This window comes from Arvicola amphibius, chromosome 14, assembly GCF_903992535.2.
Source record: "Arvicola amphibius chromosome 14, mArvAmp1.2, whole genome shotgun sequence".
NCBI classification, from domain to species: domain Eukaryota; kingdom Metazoa; phylum Chordata; class Mammalia; order Rodentia; family Cricetidae; genus Arvicola; species Arvicola amphibius.
In genome coordinates, this window is record NC_052060.1 from 59,261,790 (window position 1) to 59,277,450 (window position 15,661).

At 44.6% G+C, this 15,661-nt stretch overlaps 1 protein-coding gene across 1 annotated transcript in view; it reads left to right on the forward strand.

The window, feature by feature from the left end:
- Window positions 1-9,588, forward strand: part of Erich3 (glutamate rich 3) — a 74,957-nt gene extending 65,369 nt beyond the window's left edge. The window contains exons 13-14 of the mRNA XM_042054146.1: window positions 735-857; window positions 7,487-9,588. Coding sequence (XP_041910080.1) covers window positions 735-857; window positions 7,487-9,588 — 2,225 coding nt within the window. The remainder of the gene's footprint in view (window positions 1-734; window positions 858-7,486) is intronic.
- The last annotated feature ends 6,073 nt before the right edge of the window (window positions 9,589-15,661 follow it).

The following is a 15,661-nucleotide window of genomic DNA, read 5'->3' on the forward strand; positions in this document are numbered from 1 at the left end:
TGGTATTAAGTATACAGGCACTTGCTGCCCCGGGGGCTCAGGTGACTCTATGCATTACTTCACTTCCTCCTCCTGATATCTTTGATTCCATCTCTCTTATGACAGACAGGTAAACTGAGGAAACAGCATGGAAGAGAGGACTTGAACCTGGACCCCTGTGCCTTGGAGGTCCACGGTAGTAGTCAGTGTCACAGAACAGAAACTCGTGTGAGAATGTGCACTGCCAGGCTGATAGGAATTCCATGACAGCTTATGTCCATATGAGGCGAGCGCTAAGGTCAAATCACTAGATCTCCGAATGGACGGGACGCTCAGGCTGAGGCAGCATGCGTTAGGTTCAGTAATTTAAAAGAGCAGTAATGATTGGTGTCATAAACGGAAGAACAGACATTTCTAGAAAGCGAAAGTCTAGTCCCTCGGCTGCTTCTCTAGTCCCGCCATCCATCGCGTGTGCACTTGGCAACTGTCGCTGCTTCTGGCTGCTGTTGTATTTTCCTGGAAGTGCTGCTTTGCATGAATCTCCTCACTACATGATTGACTCCTGTGTGTTCTGTTTTCCTCTCAAAAATCATATCTTAGGAGCCGTTTAATCTTTACGTATTTTTGGAAGCAAGTCACATTTTCATGTGAATTTGTTTAAGTTAAATTCGTCCGTCTTACTCGAACCATGTGAAATACCGATGTCCCCGTGGCCTGTCTTACGCTTTTTGATATTTTATTTGCTCTCCAATCAGTTGTACAGAAAACAGGTGAAGCCCAAGCACCTGGTTTCTACCGCTCCAACACTGCAGCTGGACTTAGCAGCCCAGGGGATGAGGTGACACCCACGAGGAAACTGGAGGTCAACCTGGGAAGAGGTAAGGGCCTGTCATTACTTAGGGAAGACATGAAGGGAAGTTCTCTGCAAATGCTGCTTCGTCTCCATCTTTCATCTTCAAGTCCTTCTTTGGTCCTTTTGCTCCTTCCTTCCTTCCTTCCTTCCTTCCTTCCTTCCTTCCTTCCTTCCTTCCTTCCTTCCCTTCCCTTCCTTCCTTCCTTCCTTCCTTCCTTCCTTCCTTCCTTCCTTCCTTCCTTCCTTCCATTCCTTCCTTCCCTCCTTCCCTCCCTCCTTCCCTCCCTCCTCCCCTCCCTCCCTCTCCCCTCTCTTTCTTCTTTCCTTCATTTTTTTCTCATGTAATGGATATGGATGGCAAGAAGTGCCCCAAGGTCTAAAGGAGAGCTTTGAAACTGACATTAGCGATAAATGCTCTTTTTTTAAAAAAAAAATATACCGATGTTTAAGACATAAAAACAAACAAACAAACAAGAAACCTGACTGGTCATATTCCATAGCCTTACTGACAGTCAACTGACTGAAGTAGATGAATTTATTTTTGCTGACCAAGTAAGAGATGTTAAGAGCCCTAGCACACCATGTTTTACAATGGTTCTTGTAAACTTCTCAGTCCTTTGAGAATTAGGAAAGAAATCACTGTTATCAGTGTGTAGTGGGACCAGTATCCCATCTTCCAGATTGCCTATTAAACATCAAGTCAACAAATGTGACTCAATACATGTGGTCCATGTCCTGTGTCCGTGACGGTGGGCTTCCTCATTTGTGGTGAATGCTGTTTTAACTTTGTTTCGATTCGAGTGTTTGAGTGTGTGAGTGTATGCATGTCAGTGTGTGTGTGAGAGTGTGTATAAGAGTGTGTATGTGTGTGTAAGAGAGAGTGAGTGTGTATGTGAGTGTGTGAGAGTGTGTGTGTGAGAGAGAGAATGTAAGTGTGTGAGAGTGTGTGCATGTCAGTGTGTATGAGTGTATGTGTGTGAGTGTGTATGTGAGTGTGTGTGTATGTGTGTATGTGAGTGTGTGTGTATGTGAGTGTATGTGTGTGTGTGTGTACTCGTTCTGTTCATCACTTTACCCCATCTCCAGTGTTAAGTGAGAGTTACTATGCACTATGAGACAGCATCATGGATGCTCTAGAAGGTATGAGAGAGGCTCCTCTTTGGGCAGCATGAAGAGGGTCAGGTGACATTTGCAGAAGCAGTGGGTAGACTCACAAGAGAGCAATGCTGAACTTTTGCAGTAGACGTTCCTTTACAGGCAATCTGGGGAGCCTCCCAAGCATGCAGTAGAGCCACAGATGTTCCTGAGGAGGCCAGGCCCCAGTGAGAATGTCTAGGTCATTGAAAGCAGTGGGCTGAGGGAGTGGGAAGTCATGAGGCTTTTATAGACAGACTCAGTACTGTCAATATCACACAGCCATACCATTGATGGCTACAAAAATTCTGCCAGACATAACTGCTAACATGTTATGGCTTTAAAAAAAAGTGAAAACTTAGAGAGGTGCCATTTCCTAAGTTCATGTAACTAGTAAGCATAAGAGCTTCATGTCAATGCACCAGGCCTGTCTGAACTCCCAGGCACATGCTTATTGCATGGGATCTCGTGATCCCTTTCACGGATTCTACACGTTTGCTTCTGTAACACACTTCCTCAAAGCTCACGAGATTGCTATAAAAACACACCTTTCACATACAGCTATTTCTGAGAAAGGCTTCAATTACCCATTCTTCCATGTTTTGGGAATGTTCTGTTTGACTTCTCTGTGCTGTGTGTGTTCATATAACAGCTCAGCTGGGTGCCATTAGCACATTTTCTCCAAGAATTTAAACAGCATATTATTACGTGGAGACTAGGCAATTTTATTCCCCCGTTTTCATAAATGCTCTTTAATTAATCCATAAATTCAGAGGCCAGGTTAGAAAAGCAGATGTCTTCTTTGAAATGTTTGAACTGACTTTTTAACATTTCATGCAGGAATCTGAGCAGCAACAGATAAGAAGAAGAAACTTGGCATCCAGGGCTATTTCTCATTGTCCCAACATAGCTGTGTTTTAAATCAGTCCCAGTCTATCGGGAGGTAGAAATGGGCTACATCTTTTTCCAGGGGAATTTGCTACCTGGCGCCTGAGCAGTTTGGCTCTACTTAGTCCTTACAGTGTTCTTAATTACAATCTTGGGAACTGCTAATTGATGCCTATAAAATGACCTATAAAAGCCAACCTTAGCCTCCCTGACAGACCTGGATTATTAAAATTTTACTTTGTGATTAAAGACAGCAGAACCCATCTTCTAAATATATGTTTTAGGGGGAAATGTCAGCTCTTATTGCCCACTGTCCACATAGTTTGTGGTACTTCTTGTCAAGAGGCTGAGATAGCCAGCAAAGCCTGTGTCTGAAGAGGTCATAGAGCAGTAACAACGTAGGGTCTGTGGGGGAAAAGGGAGAGAGAAGATTCTTTTAGATTGTCACCGATAGTACTGTAGGTAAAATAGCCAAGCAAGCCTTTGCTCAGAGGGTAAAAGTGCATACCGCTAAACCTGGTGACCTGCATCTCCTTCCTGGACTCCACACAGTGGAAGGAGGGACCTGACCACTGAAAGTTGTCCCCTGACTTCCATGCCGTCACTGTGGTAGCAAATGATCACTCCCCACAATATAATAAATAAATGCAAAAACATTTTAAGAATGCAGTGAGCAAAGAAAACGAGGATGGTTTGTTTGCTTATTGCATAGATTTACACGATACACTGGTAGAATCATGTATCACAATTCATAGAATCTATGAGTGTGTGTATGTATCATCAAGTCTGTCTTGGTTACTATCGCCATGACAAACAGCCTGGCCGAGTGTATTAGTCAAGGTTCTCTAAGTAACAGAATTTATAGAATGCATCTCTCTATGCATAGAAAGGGAATTTATTAGAATGATTTAGAGACTGTGGCCCAGCTAATCCAACACTGGCTGCCTACGAACAGTATGTGGAAGAGTCCAGCTGTTGTTTAGTCCACAGTCTCAGCTGGTCTTTATTATATGCCGGAATCTCAAAGAAGCAGGCTCTAATGCCATTAGAGGAATAAACCTGCTAGGAAGGGTGAGAACAAACGAGCAAAGGGAAGGGAGAGAGAGCTTCTTTCTTCCGTGTTCTTGATAGAAGATGCTAGTGGAAGGTGTGGCCCCCTTAAAGGTGAATTTTCCCACCTCAAAAGTCTAGATTAAAGGATTAACTTCCAACCTCAGTGATCCAGAATAGAAATGGGTCTCCCACTTCAAATGATTCAATTAAGAAAATTTAAAAAAAAAAAAAACCTCACAAGGGTTCCCAGTCATTAGGTTTTAGTTAATTCCAGATGTAGTCAAATTGACAACCATGAACAGACATCACATTAAAGCCAATTATAAAAGAAACTTGTTTAACGGGGCTTATGGTTTCAGAGGGGTAGAGCCCATGGAGGCACAGCAAACATGACAGCAGCAACAGCTGAGCGCCTGCATCTGGATCTGAAGGAGGCAGCAGAGAGAGCACTGAGAATGGTATGAGACTCTGAAGCCTCAAAGCTCACTCCTAGTGTCACCTTCCTCCAGCAGGACAGCATTTTCTAATCCTCCAAAACAGTCCCCCCAAAGAGGGACCAAGTTTATATAAGCCTATGGGGGGGTGGATTCTCATTGGGGAGGGAGGGAATTCTCATTCAGACTACCAAGTTCCACTTCCTAATCCCTGTAGGCTGGCAGCCATATCATAAAGCAAAATGCATTTAGTCCAACCTCAAAAGTACCCATCATCTTTTACAGTTTCCACAAAGTTTAAAAGTCCAAGTATCTTCTCAGACTCAGGGCAACCTCTTAACTGCAACCCCCTACAAAAGCAAAGCCCCAAATACTTCCAGTGTACAACAGCACAGAATGAATATTACCATCGCAAAATGGGGGGATGGAGCAGTGTGAGGAAATACTGAACCAAAACAAGGCCCAAACTCCAAATCGTTAGTCCCACGTCTAATGTCAAAGACTTAGACAGCTCAGCCAGCTTAGTTGACTGCAAACACACTTCTCTCTTTTGGGCGGCTCCACTTCCTGTCTGTAGCTCTTTTTGATTCAGGGGTCTCTCCTGCCACACGCTTGGCCTCAGCAGTTCTCCTTAATTGCAGGTGATGATTCTCCATTCTCTTTATCCTGTGTCTGCGTGACTCTACAGCTGGAACCGGGTGGACCACAGTACCAGGTTCAGGTCCTGCTTGGGATGGAGCCTGGCCTCTTCCTTGATTTTTATTTCCATAAGCTTTCCTTTGTTGTTGCTTAGTAGGAGCATAAAATCCCTCAGGTATTTTCCTTTTAAAAATTAAAGGTTTATTTGGGACGGGTCTTGCCCTGATGGTGCCCCTCCCTTTATTTCAGTTTACACCAGGCCCCGTCTTGTCTCTTTCAGCACAAGCCTTAGCGACAACACTTAGTTTCCTAGTTCTCGTTTCCCCCAGCTGGACATTTGGCATTTCTTCTTGTCCTGCTTGCTCTTTCTAACTGTAGCTCTGCATAACGGTGACCGTTGATAACCACATGACCATCAGTGGCTACCTTGAATCTCCCTTGCCAATGAAACTAATCCATTATGATGCAATTTTGCCTCAGGCAAATTTTTAGAGCAAGGGCAAAACAAGGCCACAGTTTTTGCTAATATAGCACAAGAGTCTAGCTCAGCTGTTATTAATGTTACACCCTGATCCTGAAACGTCTTGAGCTGGGCCTCTCTAGCCAACAGAAGGCTTGGCACAACTGTCTTCCATGTTCTTACTAGGCTGGCCCATTAAGCTCCATTTATAGCATCCATCCACTTTCCTGGTCCAAAGTCCCAAAGTCTTCCACATTTCTTCCAAAACCGGCATGGTCAGGTTTGTCATAGCAATAGCCCACGCCCTGGTCCTCTCTTAGTTACTTTGCAGTCGCTGTGAAGAGACACCATGACCAAGGGAACTGGTACAAGAAAGCACTTACTTGGGCTGTTATCTCCGATGGTTAGAGTGCATGATGGCAGAGCAAAGGCGGTGGCAAGAACAGCGGAGAGCTCACATCTTGATCTCTAATTGGAGGCAGAGAGATCAGTTTGAAATCTCTAATCCTGTCCTCCAAGGCCACATCTTCTAATCCTTCCCAAGCAGTTCCAACAAGTAGTCAAACCACATGACGAAGTATTCACTCTCATCCAAACCACAGTGTCCATGTTGGTGAGTGTGGGTTCCTATACGTGTGCTTGAGTGTCCATGTGCATCTGTAGGCCAGAGGTCACCCTTGGTTGTCATTCCTAATGGATTTTCCACCCGGTTTTATGTGTTGTAGTTTGTGTTGTTTTGAGACAGGGTCTCTTACTAAACCTGGCTCATCCAGTAAGTAAGGTTGAGTGGCCTTCAAACTCCAGGGATCCAGCCATCCCCCGATTCCTGGTACTGGTTTACAGGTGTGGTCTACCATACCTGGGATTTTTCTTCTTATTATGGAGCCTGGAGATGGAACTTAAGTCCTTGTAACTTAAGTGCAGCATGCCTCACTGACTGAGTTATATTCCAAACCCTGACTTTCCTTTTCCTATATATAGTCTTAGTCTGGGTTCCACCCCAGGAACCCGTGTGAAGGAGGAAGGAGAGAACCGATTCCACAGAACTCTCCTGTGACCTCCTTGGGTACAGTTCTGGACATATACACACAAGAATCACAAGTAAAATAAAAATATTTAATAAAACTTGAAAGTAATAAATACTGTTGAGATACTATTTCTGAAGTTCCTCTCACTCTAAGTAGGAGCTGGAAAATTTAAAGACATTGGGTTTTTGTTGGCACCTGCTTTCTCATTTTCTGACAAATCATTCAGAAGGATGCAGTTCTTGGTAAATAAGGCAAAATTCAGGGCCTTTCAGAGACACAGCAGACCTGTAGAGCCAGATTTCCCAGAGAACTTGTGAAATACTTCAGCCATGTTGTAGGAGGGTTGTTTACATTGGACACTTTCCCACACAGAAGGTCCCGTCTCGCTCTGTGATCCTGTTTTGTCAAAGACGATCAGTTTCTCTGCGTAGATGGCAACTGGCGCGGAATACAAACTGGTGTCTTGAGTGAAATCATACCTCAGCCATAAAGACTTTGGATGGCTGAATCTCAACCAGGGTAGCTTTCAGGTACTGGGAGTGGTAGAAGATATGATCGATACTCCTGGAGCCTGGCCATGTGGCTGAATGTCCACTGAGGTAGACACACTCTTGACATTGTAGGTAGCAATAAATTTTAAGAGAAATAAATATTTTTTCTGCTTATACTAAAAGGTTTTCTCAAATTTTAATATTTGAAATGAAACTAGTCTGTGTATGTGTGTGTGTGTATGTATTTCATGTCAGATAATATAATGATTGCAAAATATAATATTGAGGAGTGTTGTGCTTACCAAGTCCAACATTCAACTTTTATATTAACTTTCCCATTAAATTTGAAAGCATTTCTTTTCATAATGAAGAAAAGATACTTTCAGTAGTTCATGTTAGTTAACAACATTGTATCAGCTGAAGAAAGATTTATATATAATTTCAGTGTCCTCTTGTGACATATGAGGTCTCATAAATATCCCACAAATTTTCATATTGTATTTTCTGCTTTACATGCTTTGATCAAGGTTACTTTGTGTCTCCTTTTATTTTTGTGGTGCCAAATGGAAATTCAGTGGTGGAGGAAAGAGCAGCCTTCAGCTCACATGAGCAACCGGAGCAGGCTGCACAGGAGGAATGCACGCCAGAGAAGGAATCAGCCATGGAGGAAGATGAACGTTCCCAGCCTGAGGATGCTAACGCAGAAGCTCAACTGAGGAAGAAAGCAGAGACGGAGGAAGCTGAAGGCCGCCATACCCTGGATGCTGATATGGCTGCTGGGCTGAGGGAGAAAGCGGGGATTGCAGAGGTCTCCTTCGGGGAGAGGAGCCCCAGGGAAGAGCAGCCAGCGTTAGCAGAGCAGTCTTCAAAGAAAGGAGAACACCCTCTGAGCACAGCTAGTGAGGCTGAGGCTGAGGCAGGCGCAGAAAGACATAGCACACATGATGAGAAACAATTCACACCCGCAGGAAAACCAACAGCGGTCGACTCAGTGTTTCTAAGTGGAGACCAAGCTCTGGACAGTCAGAGGGATATGGGCTCTGACAGGCAGACAGTTATGGAGAAAGGAAAGACAGTTTCTGAAAGTGAGCAGATATTGGAAAAGGCAGTGCTCACAGAGAACTCAGTGCTCAGCTCAGAGATCTTTGGGGAATCAGCAATTAAAAAAGAAGCAGAGGCTCCTGAAATGGAGGAGGGGAAAAAAGAGGTGGCCACCTCAAGACCAGATGGGGACCAAGGCACAGAGGGAGCCCTTACAGAGCTAGAGGACATGGAGCCTGTGGCAGACACGGCACCAGAGAGAGAGGGTGGTTTTGAAGAGGCAATACTTGGAAGAGAGACAGCAGCTACAGAGAGGAAGGAAGTTCTAGAAGCAGAAGAACCCTTGAGTTCCTCAGCAGGAGAGGCAAGCTCCACGGAGGTTGTCCAGGGCAACCCTGAGGAACTCTGTCAAGAAGACACAGCAAGGGAGGGAGTTACAGCTGGCGCAGAATCTGCCCTGGAACAGGATCTCAGAGCAGTGCTCCCTGGGGAATCTGCTGCAGCTGAAGACGGGAAGAAAGTCGAGAGATGCTCTACACCTGTGAGAGAAACTGGATCTGAAAGAGAAGCGGAGACAGGGGTCAAGGTGTTAAAGACGGCAGAGAAGTTAGAAGAGCAAAAAGTTAAAGGGAAAGAGGAGGGCACAGAGAAGGAAGCGAGGTCTGGGGAGAATGAGGAGGGCACAAGGAAGGAAATCAGGTCTGGGGAAGAGGAGGGCACAGAGAAGGAAGCGAGGTCTGGGGAAGAGGCCCATGCATCCCCCAACAAGATGGAGCCTGATACTAAGGATGTAGATCCCACAGGAGCAACCGAGTTGAGTAAGAACCCAAGGCTTCTAGAAGATGCACCCAAAGAAAGAACCGTTGCCTTGTTTGATGCAAGACCTCAATTTGGGAAGTCACTGGGAGAGAATGAAGCCACAGCCACAGAGCACAAAGGCGCAGAAGAGGTCTCAGGCCAGGAGAGTGAGGCTCCATTGCAGCAGAGGAAGCCACTAAGCCATCATGGAAAGGGCTTGTTAGGAGACCCTGGACCCGGGCCAGCAGGCAGAGCTCTGGGGCCTGAGAGTACTTTCACAGCCGGAGGTCAAGAGGGGGCTTCCAAAGAGCTAGGCAGCCTCGAAGGACCAGAGAGACTGGGTGAGGAAGGGTCTTTGCAAGTGCAAAGAAGGGACATCGTGATGACACACAGAGATCTTCCAGAGGAAAGACTCCCCATAGCAGAGGTGTCTGGTAAAGAGAGTGTGGGTGAGAAGCCAGAGAAAGAGGGGCGTGAGGATAAGGACCACCCTCCAGGGACATTGACTGGCAGCCTGGCAGGGCAGGACACAGTCAAAGATGAGGAAAATCCTTATAGAGGAGGGGTTGAAGAAACAGCTTCAGAGCAGACAGAAGTGTTGGCAGCGTCAATGTCAACTTATGGGGACAGTGTGGCCTCCTCCTCTGCAGTTGTCCAGAAGGAAGCTTCAGGAGACACAGCAGCTGAGGAAAGGGTGACGACTGAGGGCATGGGGTCAAGCACAGAGAAGGTGGCAGTGGTAAAGGAAGTGACATCAGCAGGGGTTGCAGAGATCACACAGGAACCATAGGCTCCTGAAGTGTGGGTGGGACTCTGGGAAGGGGAAGGGAGGGGCTCTCAGTGTGACTGGGGAGGAGGCAGATGAGGGATGCCAGTGAGGAGCAGCTGAAGAGTTCAGAGGACCAGTGCCTCAAAGAGAGACAGAGCTCATCAGTGTCTAGGGTAGCACATCCCAGGAAGCTGGGGTTTTCTAGAACCCTGTGGGAAACATCTGGAGAAACGGCACAGAGAAAGCGAGCGTGCAGATGTTCCCTTGAGCACAGCAGAGTCTACTGCGCTCCTTCCTTGCAGCCTTCAGTTCCAGCTGCTCAGCCTCACGCGGGCCTGAAGGGCCAAGTGGACACGGGGGAGGACTAGAGCTCACAGAGCAGGCTGCTTGGCTCTCTATGTGGCCGTTATCCACAGGGTATCTTTAAAGTGGGGTTCCCTGAAGTGAGATCCTTGCGTCTCACGAGGCTCAAGGACAGAATACCCAATACACAGAGAAGTCGGACACTGAGGAGCTGTGCGTGGGGAAAGAATACAAGCAAAATATATTGTATACTAATTAAAAAGATGTAGAGAAGAATGTGCCTCCAGCTACAAAGCCCAGAAATAAAGGGTTAAGCTCACTCTAGAGTTCTTTCCCATTAACTTCTTCATACACACGTATAATGTGCTTTGATCAAATCCACCTCCTCCTCTCCCCTCCAACCCCTTCCAGCCCCCCACCCCCGCCTTAGGGTTTTGAAGGATGGAACAAAGTTCACCTCTGGTCATTTAATCTTGTAAGGCTTCTTTGCTTTTACCTCTGATGTTTTACAGAGTTTAATAAATGTATGTCTTCCATATATTGATTACAAATAGTTAATATCCAATGTTTAGTGTACATATATTTAATAACGTTTAAACCCCTAAGTTCTGAGTAGGAGGTAAACATGTCCTGTTATTTCTGACACTCCATGGCCTCATTAGTCCTCAGCTCCTATTATTCTGGATGATTTTTCCCATTGTGCTATCTTTTCCCCAGCGTATTGTGAGCTGTCACAGTTGAAGATGCAGAGCAGAAATGACTGAGACAGGCAGTTCACCAGGACTTCAGGTTGCCTTTTCACCCACTGCTGGCCTTCCTTGGTCCTGGTCTGTAGGCGCTGGTCAGCAGGTTAATCACCACGGTGAGAGGGCTTAGGTAGATTTGCCCTCACGGGAGCTGCAGCCCCAAACAGAGACTGGGGGAGTTGAACATTCTGCACAGCTGTATTTAAATTGAAGTGATGGTTTTCAAACATTTGACTTTTACCAAAGATTACCAGAAGGTGAGTCCTGATGGTTTGAATTTGTTTAAATCACTTTTTATTTTATAATTAAATATTAGCCACCCAGCTCATCCATGGGGTTCTGTCTTCATCACCAATTCTTTGGAAGTGAGCTGCTCAGTGTTTCCCATGTCCACTTAAAACTGAAGATTGCCTCAATCCTTTCCAAGTCCTTCGAGGAAATGGGTTCCATGGCAGGGAAATTCACTTTCTCTTGGAAATATTAATTATTTCTATTTACATCTGGTGTGTGTGTGTGTAACATAGGAACTTTCCTGAAAATACCCTTTGTTTTTATTGTTTTTATGCTTTTGTGGCCCATTTTCTCTGATAGACTAGCAAAGTGTGGCTTTCAGCATTTTATCCTTGGTAGTGTTATCAGGCTGCTCAAATGCAAACAAAAATGTAAGTACTTCATCGAATTGTAAATGTAAATGTAGTGATTGTAATGGGAAGATATTCATCACACACACTCTTGGAAGACATGATCAATCACAAATGCTCTGGGAAGATGTAGTCCATCACACACACTCTGGGAAGATGTGGTTCTTCACACTCTCTGGGAGGATGTGGTCCATCACACACATTGGGAAGACAAGATCCATCACACACACTCTGTACCTGATGTCATCCTGAATATCTGCAGCCTGCACTCCTTCCAGGGTTCTGCTATTTCAAGCCTGAGTGATCACAGTCATTTTCCAGATGGTGCCCAGATATAATTTCCTGATTGGGTATCAACGTATTCTGAGCATCAAGTTTTCTTGAAGACATCCCTACACCATGTTCCAAGCTCACATAACTGACCCCATTTCAACAAGAGAGGAGATGAGAATTATCCAAGGCAGCAAGTCCCCAGCCAGGAGGAGAATCAACCTTTCATGGGGTACTTTCATGACTGAATTCTTTTCCCTACCACAAAGCTTCAGATATATTTGGTTATAAATGAAGCTAAGTCTCACTATTTTATTTTTTTCTTTATTCTATGTAGCCAAAGTTGTGGGCCCCTTTCCTGAGTCACCAGATAGTCATGCTGTCTACCATCTGCTCCGTGTTGCTATTGTTAAGGTGTCCTGTTGTTACAGATGGTTTTCATTTTGATGAACAATGGAGTTTTTTGAAAATCAATGCTATACCAGAGTAGACGTATGGGAACAGAGAGTGGACGGATCACTTTATCGCAGACATTATCACCTAGAGTTTGCCACCTGCCCTCCTCTCATAATTAGAAACGGCATAGGGCATTGGAGGAGGGGCTAGAAACTGCAGCTTTACCACACCTTGGAGGTGATTCTAATGTGCATCAAAGCCTGGACACTGCTCAGATGGATCACTACTTACACTGAGGCCTCATGGGGTTTGGAAAACAGACTGCAGGAGCATTGTCAAGCTCATCTTGGTCTTGTCCTTGGGACAAAGCATACAGCTTGTCCTCCTGGTATGGTCATTCTAAAGGAGATGGTAATCACCATTTAAGTATGATTGGATGGAGTGTATTTGGGACTTGCCTCTCCCGCTGAAGAACACGTTGACCGAATCTGACAGCAGCCTCCCTGCCCTATGATCGATGGCTGGATCTCATCTACTCCGCATCTGGTTCCCCAGCATTATTGCCACCACTCTGGGCCTTCACCCCACATTATCCTCCATGCCACAGAGCATGCTGCACAAAAGCACTGATGAGGAGGATTTGAAAAACTTGCTCATCACTTTGGAAAATGAGTTTTGTACAATGTGCTAAATGGAAATTGCCTCGGATTATTTTTATGTTTAACACCTCCCTCTGGCCCAGCCTGTAGCACAATTCTACAATCTGCATGTGGGTTTAACTGTGAAATTCAGTGTTGTGTTGTTTTGATTGAGTGAATTTTATCTTTGCAAATATTACATCAATAAAATTATGTTTAGCAAAACTGATTTTTCCATAGTTTCTTCGCTATTAAAAAATAAATAATACATTTAACAGGAATAATAGGAGAGTTTTCTTGGAAACAAGATTAGACTTTCAATATATTTTGCGTTATTTTCTTGCAAAAATTCGAATGATACGAGCAGACAAAAGAGACATAGTCTTATTGGGCTGTGCTTTTAAGTGTGTTTGTAGACCGCCTGCATTAATCGGTATCTTCTGTATTCCTGGGATAGTGCCAGAGAGGAGACGTTCCCACCTCTTTACCCACTAATGTAAATAGAAGCTCAGTGGAGTTAAGTGCCTGTCTAAAATCGCAGTCTCAGGTCATCTAACCTGTGCTTTAGACTAGTTATCAATACACTGTAAATTATGTCTAGGAAGATTCTAGATGTGTGTACCAAGTGTGAGTCTCCACGTGTTTCTACTGAAGGAGGAAACATCTTACTAACACATCTAATTATAGCAAGGCAGAATTGTGTTTCCAACGAGTGTTCAGCAAAGAACAAAGAGGTCTGCACGATTCGAAAGACGACTGCCAAGGAAACTTAGGAAGAATTAGGCTTTGTGACTGAACTTTGAGGAAAACCTTTGCTGTCACTTTATGAACTTCCACGAGGTAAATTTACAGCTTAGGTGAGTTCTCTACCCTCCTTACGATCAATAATTTGCCACAGTTCTTGCCCTTGGAAAATGATTGTTTGAACAAAGAAGAGAAAAAGCTCAAAGGAATTTATTTAGTGGGTGAAATATTTGAACAGGCTCAAGGACAGCCCAAGAGATGCCGCTTATGGCCTTGGGTAATATTTCCTCCAGTCCTTTTATACACTCAATTTTGTCATAAAAAGGAATCCCCTGTCATCGTGGTTTACAGAAGAGGTGCAAGAGAATGGAGCTAAATAAAGCTGGAACTCTTTTTTTTTTCATGGTTTATTTTTTTATATTTAAAAATTTCCATCTCCTCCCCTCCTCCTCCCCCTTCCCTCCACCTCCCCTTCACCCATACCCCCACTCCCTCCCTCTCCAGGCCAAGGAGCCATCAGGGTTCCCTACTCTATGTTAAGACCAAGGTCCTCCCAACTCCCCCCAGGTCCAGGAAGGTGATCATCCAAGCTGAGAAGGCTCCCACAGAGCCCGTCCATGCAGAAGAATCAGAGCCCAGCGCCATTGTCCTTGGCTTCTCAGTCAGCCCCCACCGTCGGCCACATTCAGAGAGTCCGGTTTGGTCGCCTGTTCCATCAGTCCCATTCCAACTGGAGTTGGTGATCTCCCGTTAGTTCTGTCCCACCGTCTCCATGGATGAACACACCCCTCACGGTCCTGAGTTTCTTTCTCATGTTCTCCCCCCTTCTGCTCCTCATCAGGACTTTGGGAGCTCAGTCCGGTGCTTCATTTTCTTCATCTATCGCCGGGTGGAGGTTCTATGGTGATATGCAAGAAATTCATCAGTATGGCTATAGGAACTGGCCTTTTCGGGCTCCCTCTCCTCAGCTGCCCAAGGAACTAGCTGGGGGCATCTCCCTGGAAGCCCGGGAACCCCTCTAGACTCTTTAAGACTCTCCCAAACTAATGCTTCAGAAACCACTCTAACTGATCCTCCTTTGATTTTCCTTTGTTCAGTTTTCTTTCTCCCTATACATCCAATGACAGGAAAGCTGTGCCCTCCACAATAGCTGGAGATTCATCTCAAGAGATGAAAGTGTGGGGCAGCTGATAGTCAAATGACTTTTATAATTCCTTCCAGAATGCTCAAACTTTTTAGTATATCTGTGTCCCTTGCAATAATCTGTAATGTGGCTGTATACCACTTTTTTTTTCTGGTTTTTTCGAGACAGGGTTTCTCTGTGGCTTTGGAGCCTGTCCTGGAACTAGCTCTTGTAGACCAGGCTGGTCTCGAACTCACAGAGATCCGCCTGCCTCTGCCTCCCGAGTGCTGGGATTAAAGGCGTGCGCCACCACCGCCCGGCTGGCTGTATACCACTCTTACAAGGGAAACGGAGGTATGTAGATATCTGTGACTCTTACACTAATTTGGCATGTCTTTGTATACATGTTTTATGGGGGAAAGGAGATCTATAGAAGATTCTGAGACAAGCTGCTATTAAACTATCTGCTTTGCAGATGTCTCCTGGTCTTTGCTCAGTACATACTCACAATTCAAGGCATAATAAGGACTCATACATACTGGGAGAAATCGCCTAGGTCATCAGAAGTCTGGGTATGGTTGTAACACAGGGACCTTCAGGCTGGTCTAAGGATACCCACAAAGGGAGATGGATTTTTTTGGTGTACTGTCAAGGGTAGACTGAGGTGCATGATGTAGGGACTGAAAAGGGACTGGCTTTAATGGTTAATTAACAAATGCTCCTGGAAACGGGTTCCAACTATGTGCTTCATAGAACTAATTGAGGACCAGACCGAACTTTCAGTTGATAATCTCTTAAAATATTATATTTTAGTATTTTGTTGTCCTGTGAATTTTGTTAAATTAGTCACAAGGAATTTCTATGAAGAGTGTTGCTACACAATGTAATAAGCTCCTTCGATCCCACCCACTTAGTATGTGATATTCATAAATATTATGTTTTACATTTATAAATATAAGACACAGAATGGAAGAAAACTGATGCTAAATGCTCTCATTCTAGCAAGAAATAACACTTGCTCACCGCTACATAAACTAATTAAAAATAGACGCCACCATTCTCAGAGATACATCTTTTAAGTTTTTGTGTGATGTTTATTAAAATTTATGATGTATATATGTGGTCTTGATCAAATGTGGACTACTAATAATCCCAATGGTGATCAATCTAGAAGAAATTTAATAAAAAGAGCCTTGTGGTCATAGGGAATTTTTTAAATTAAATTTTGACATG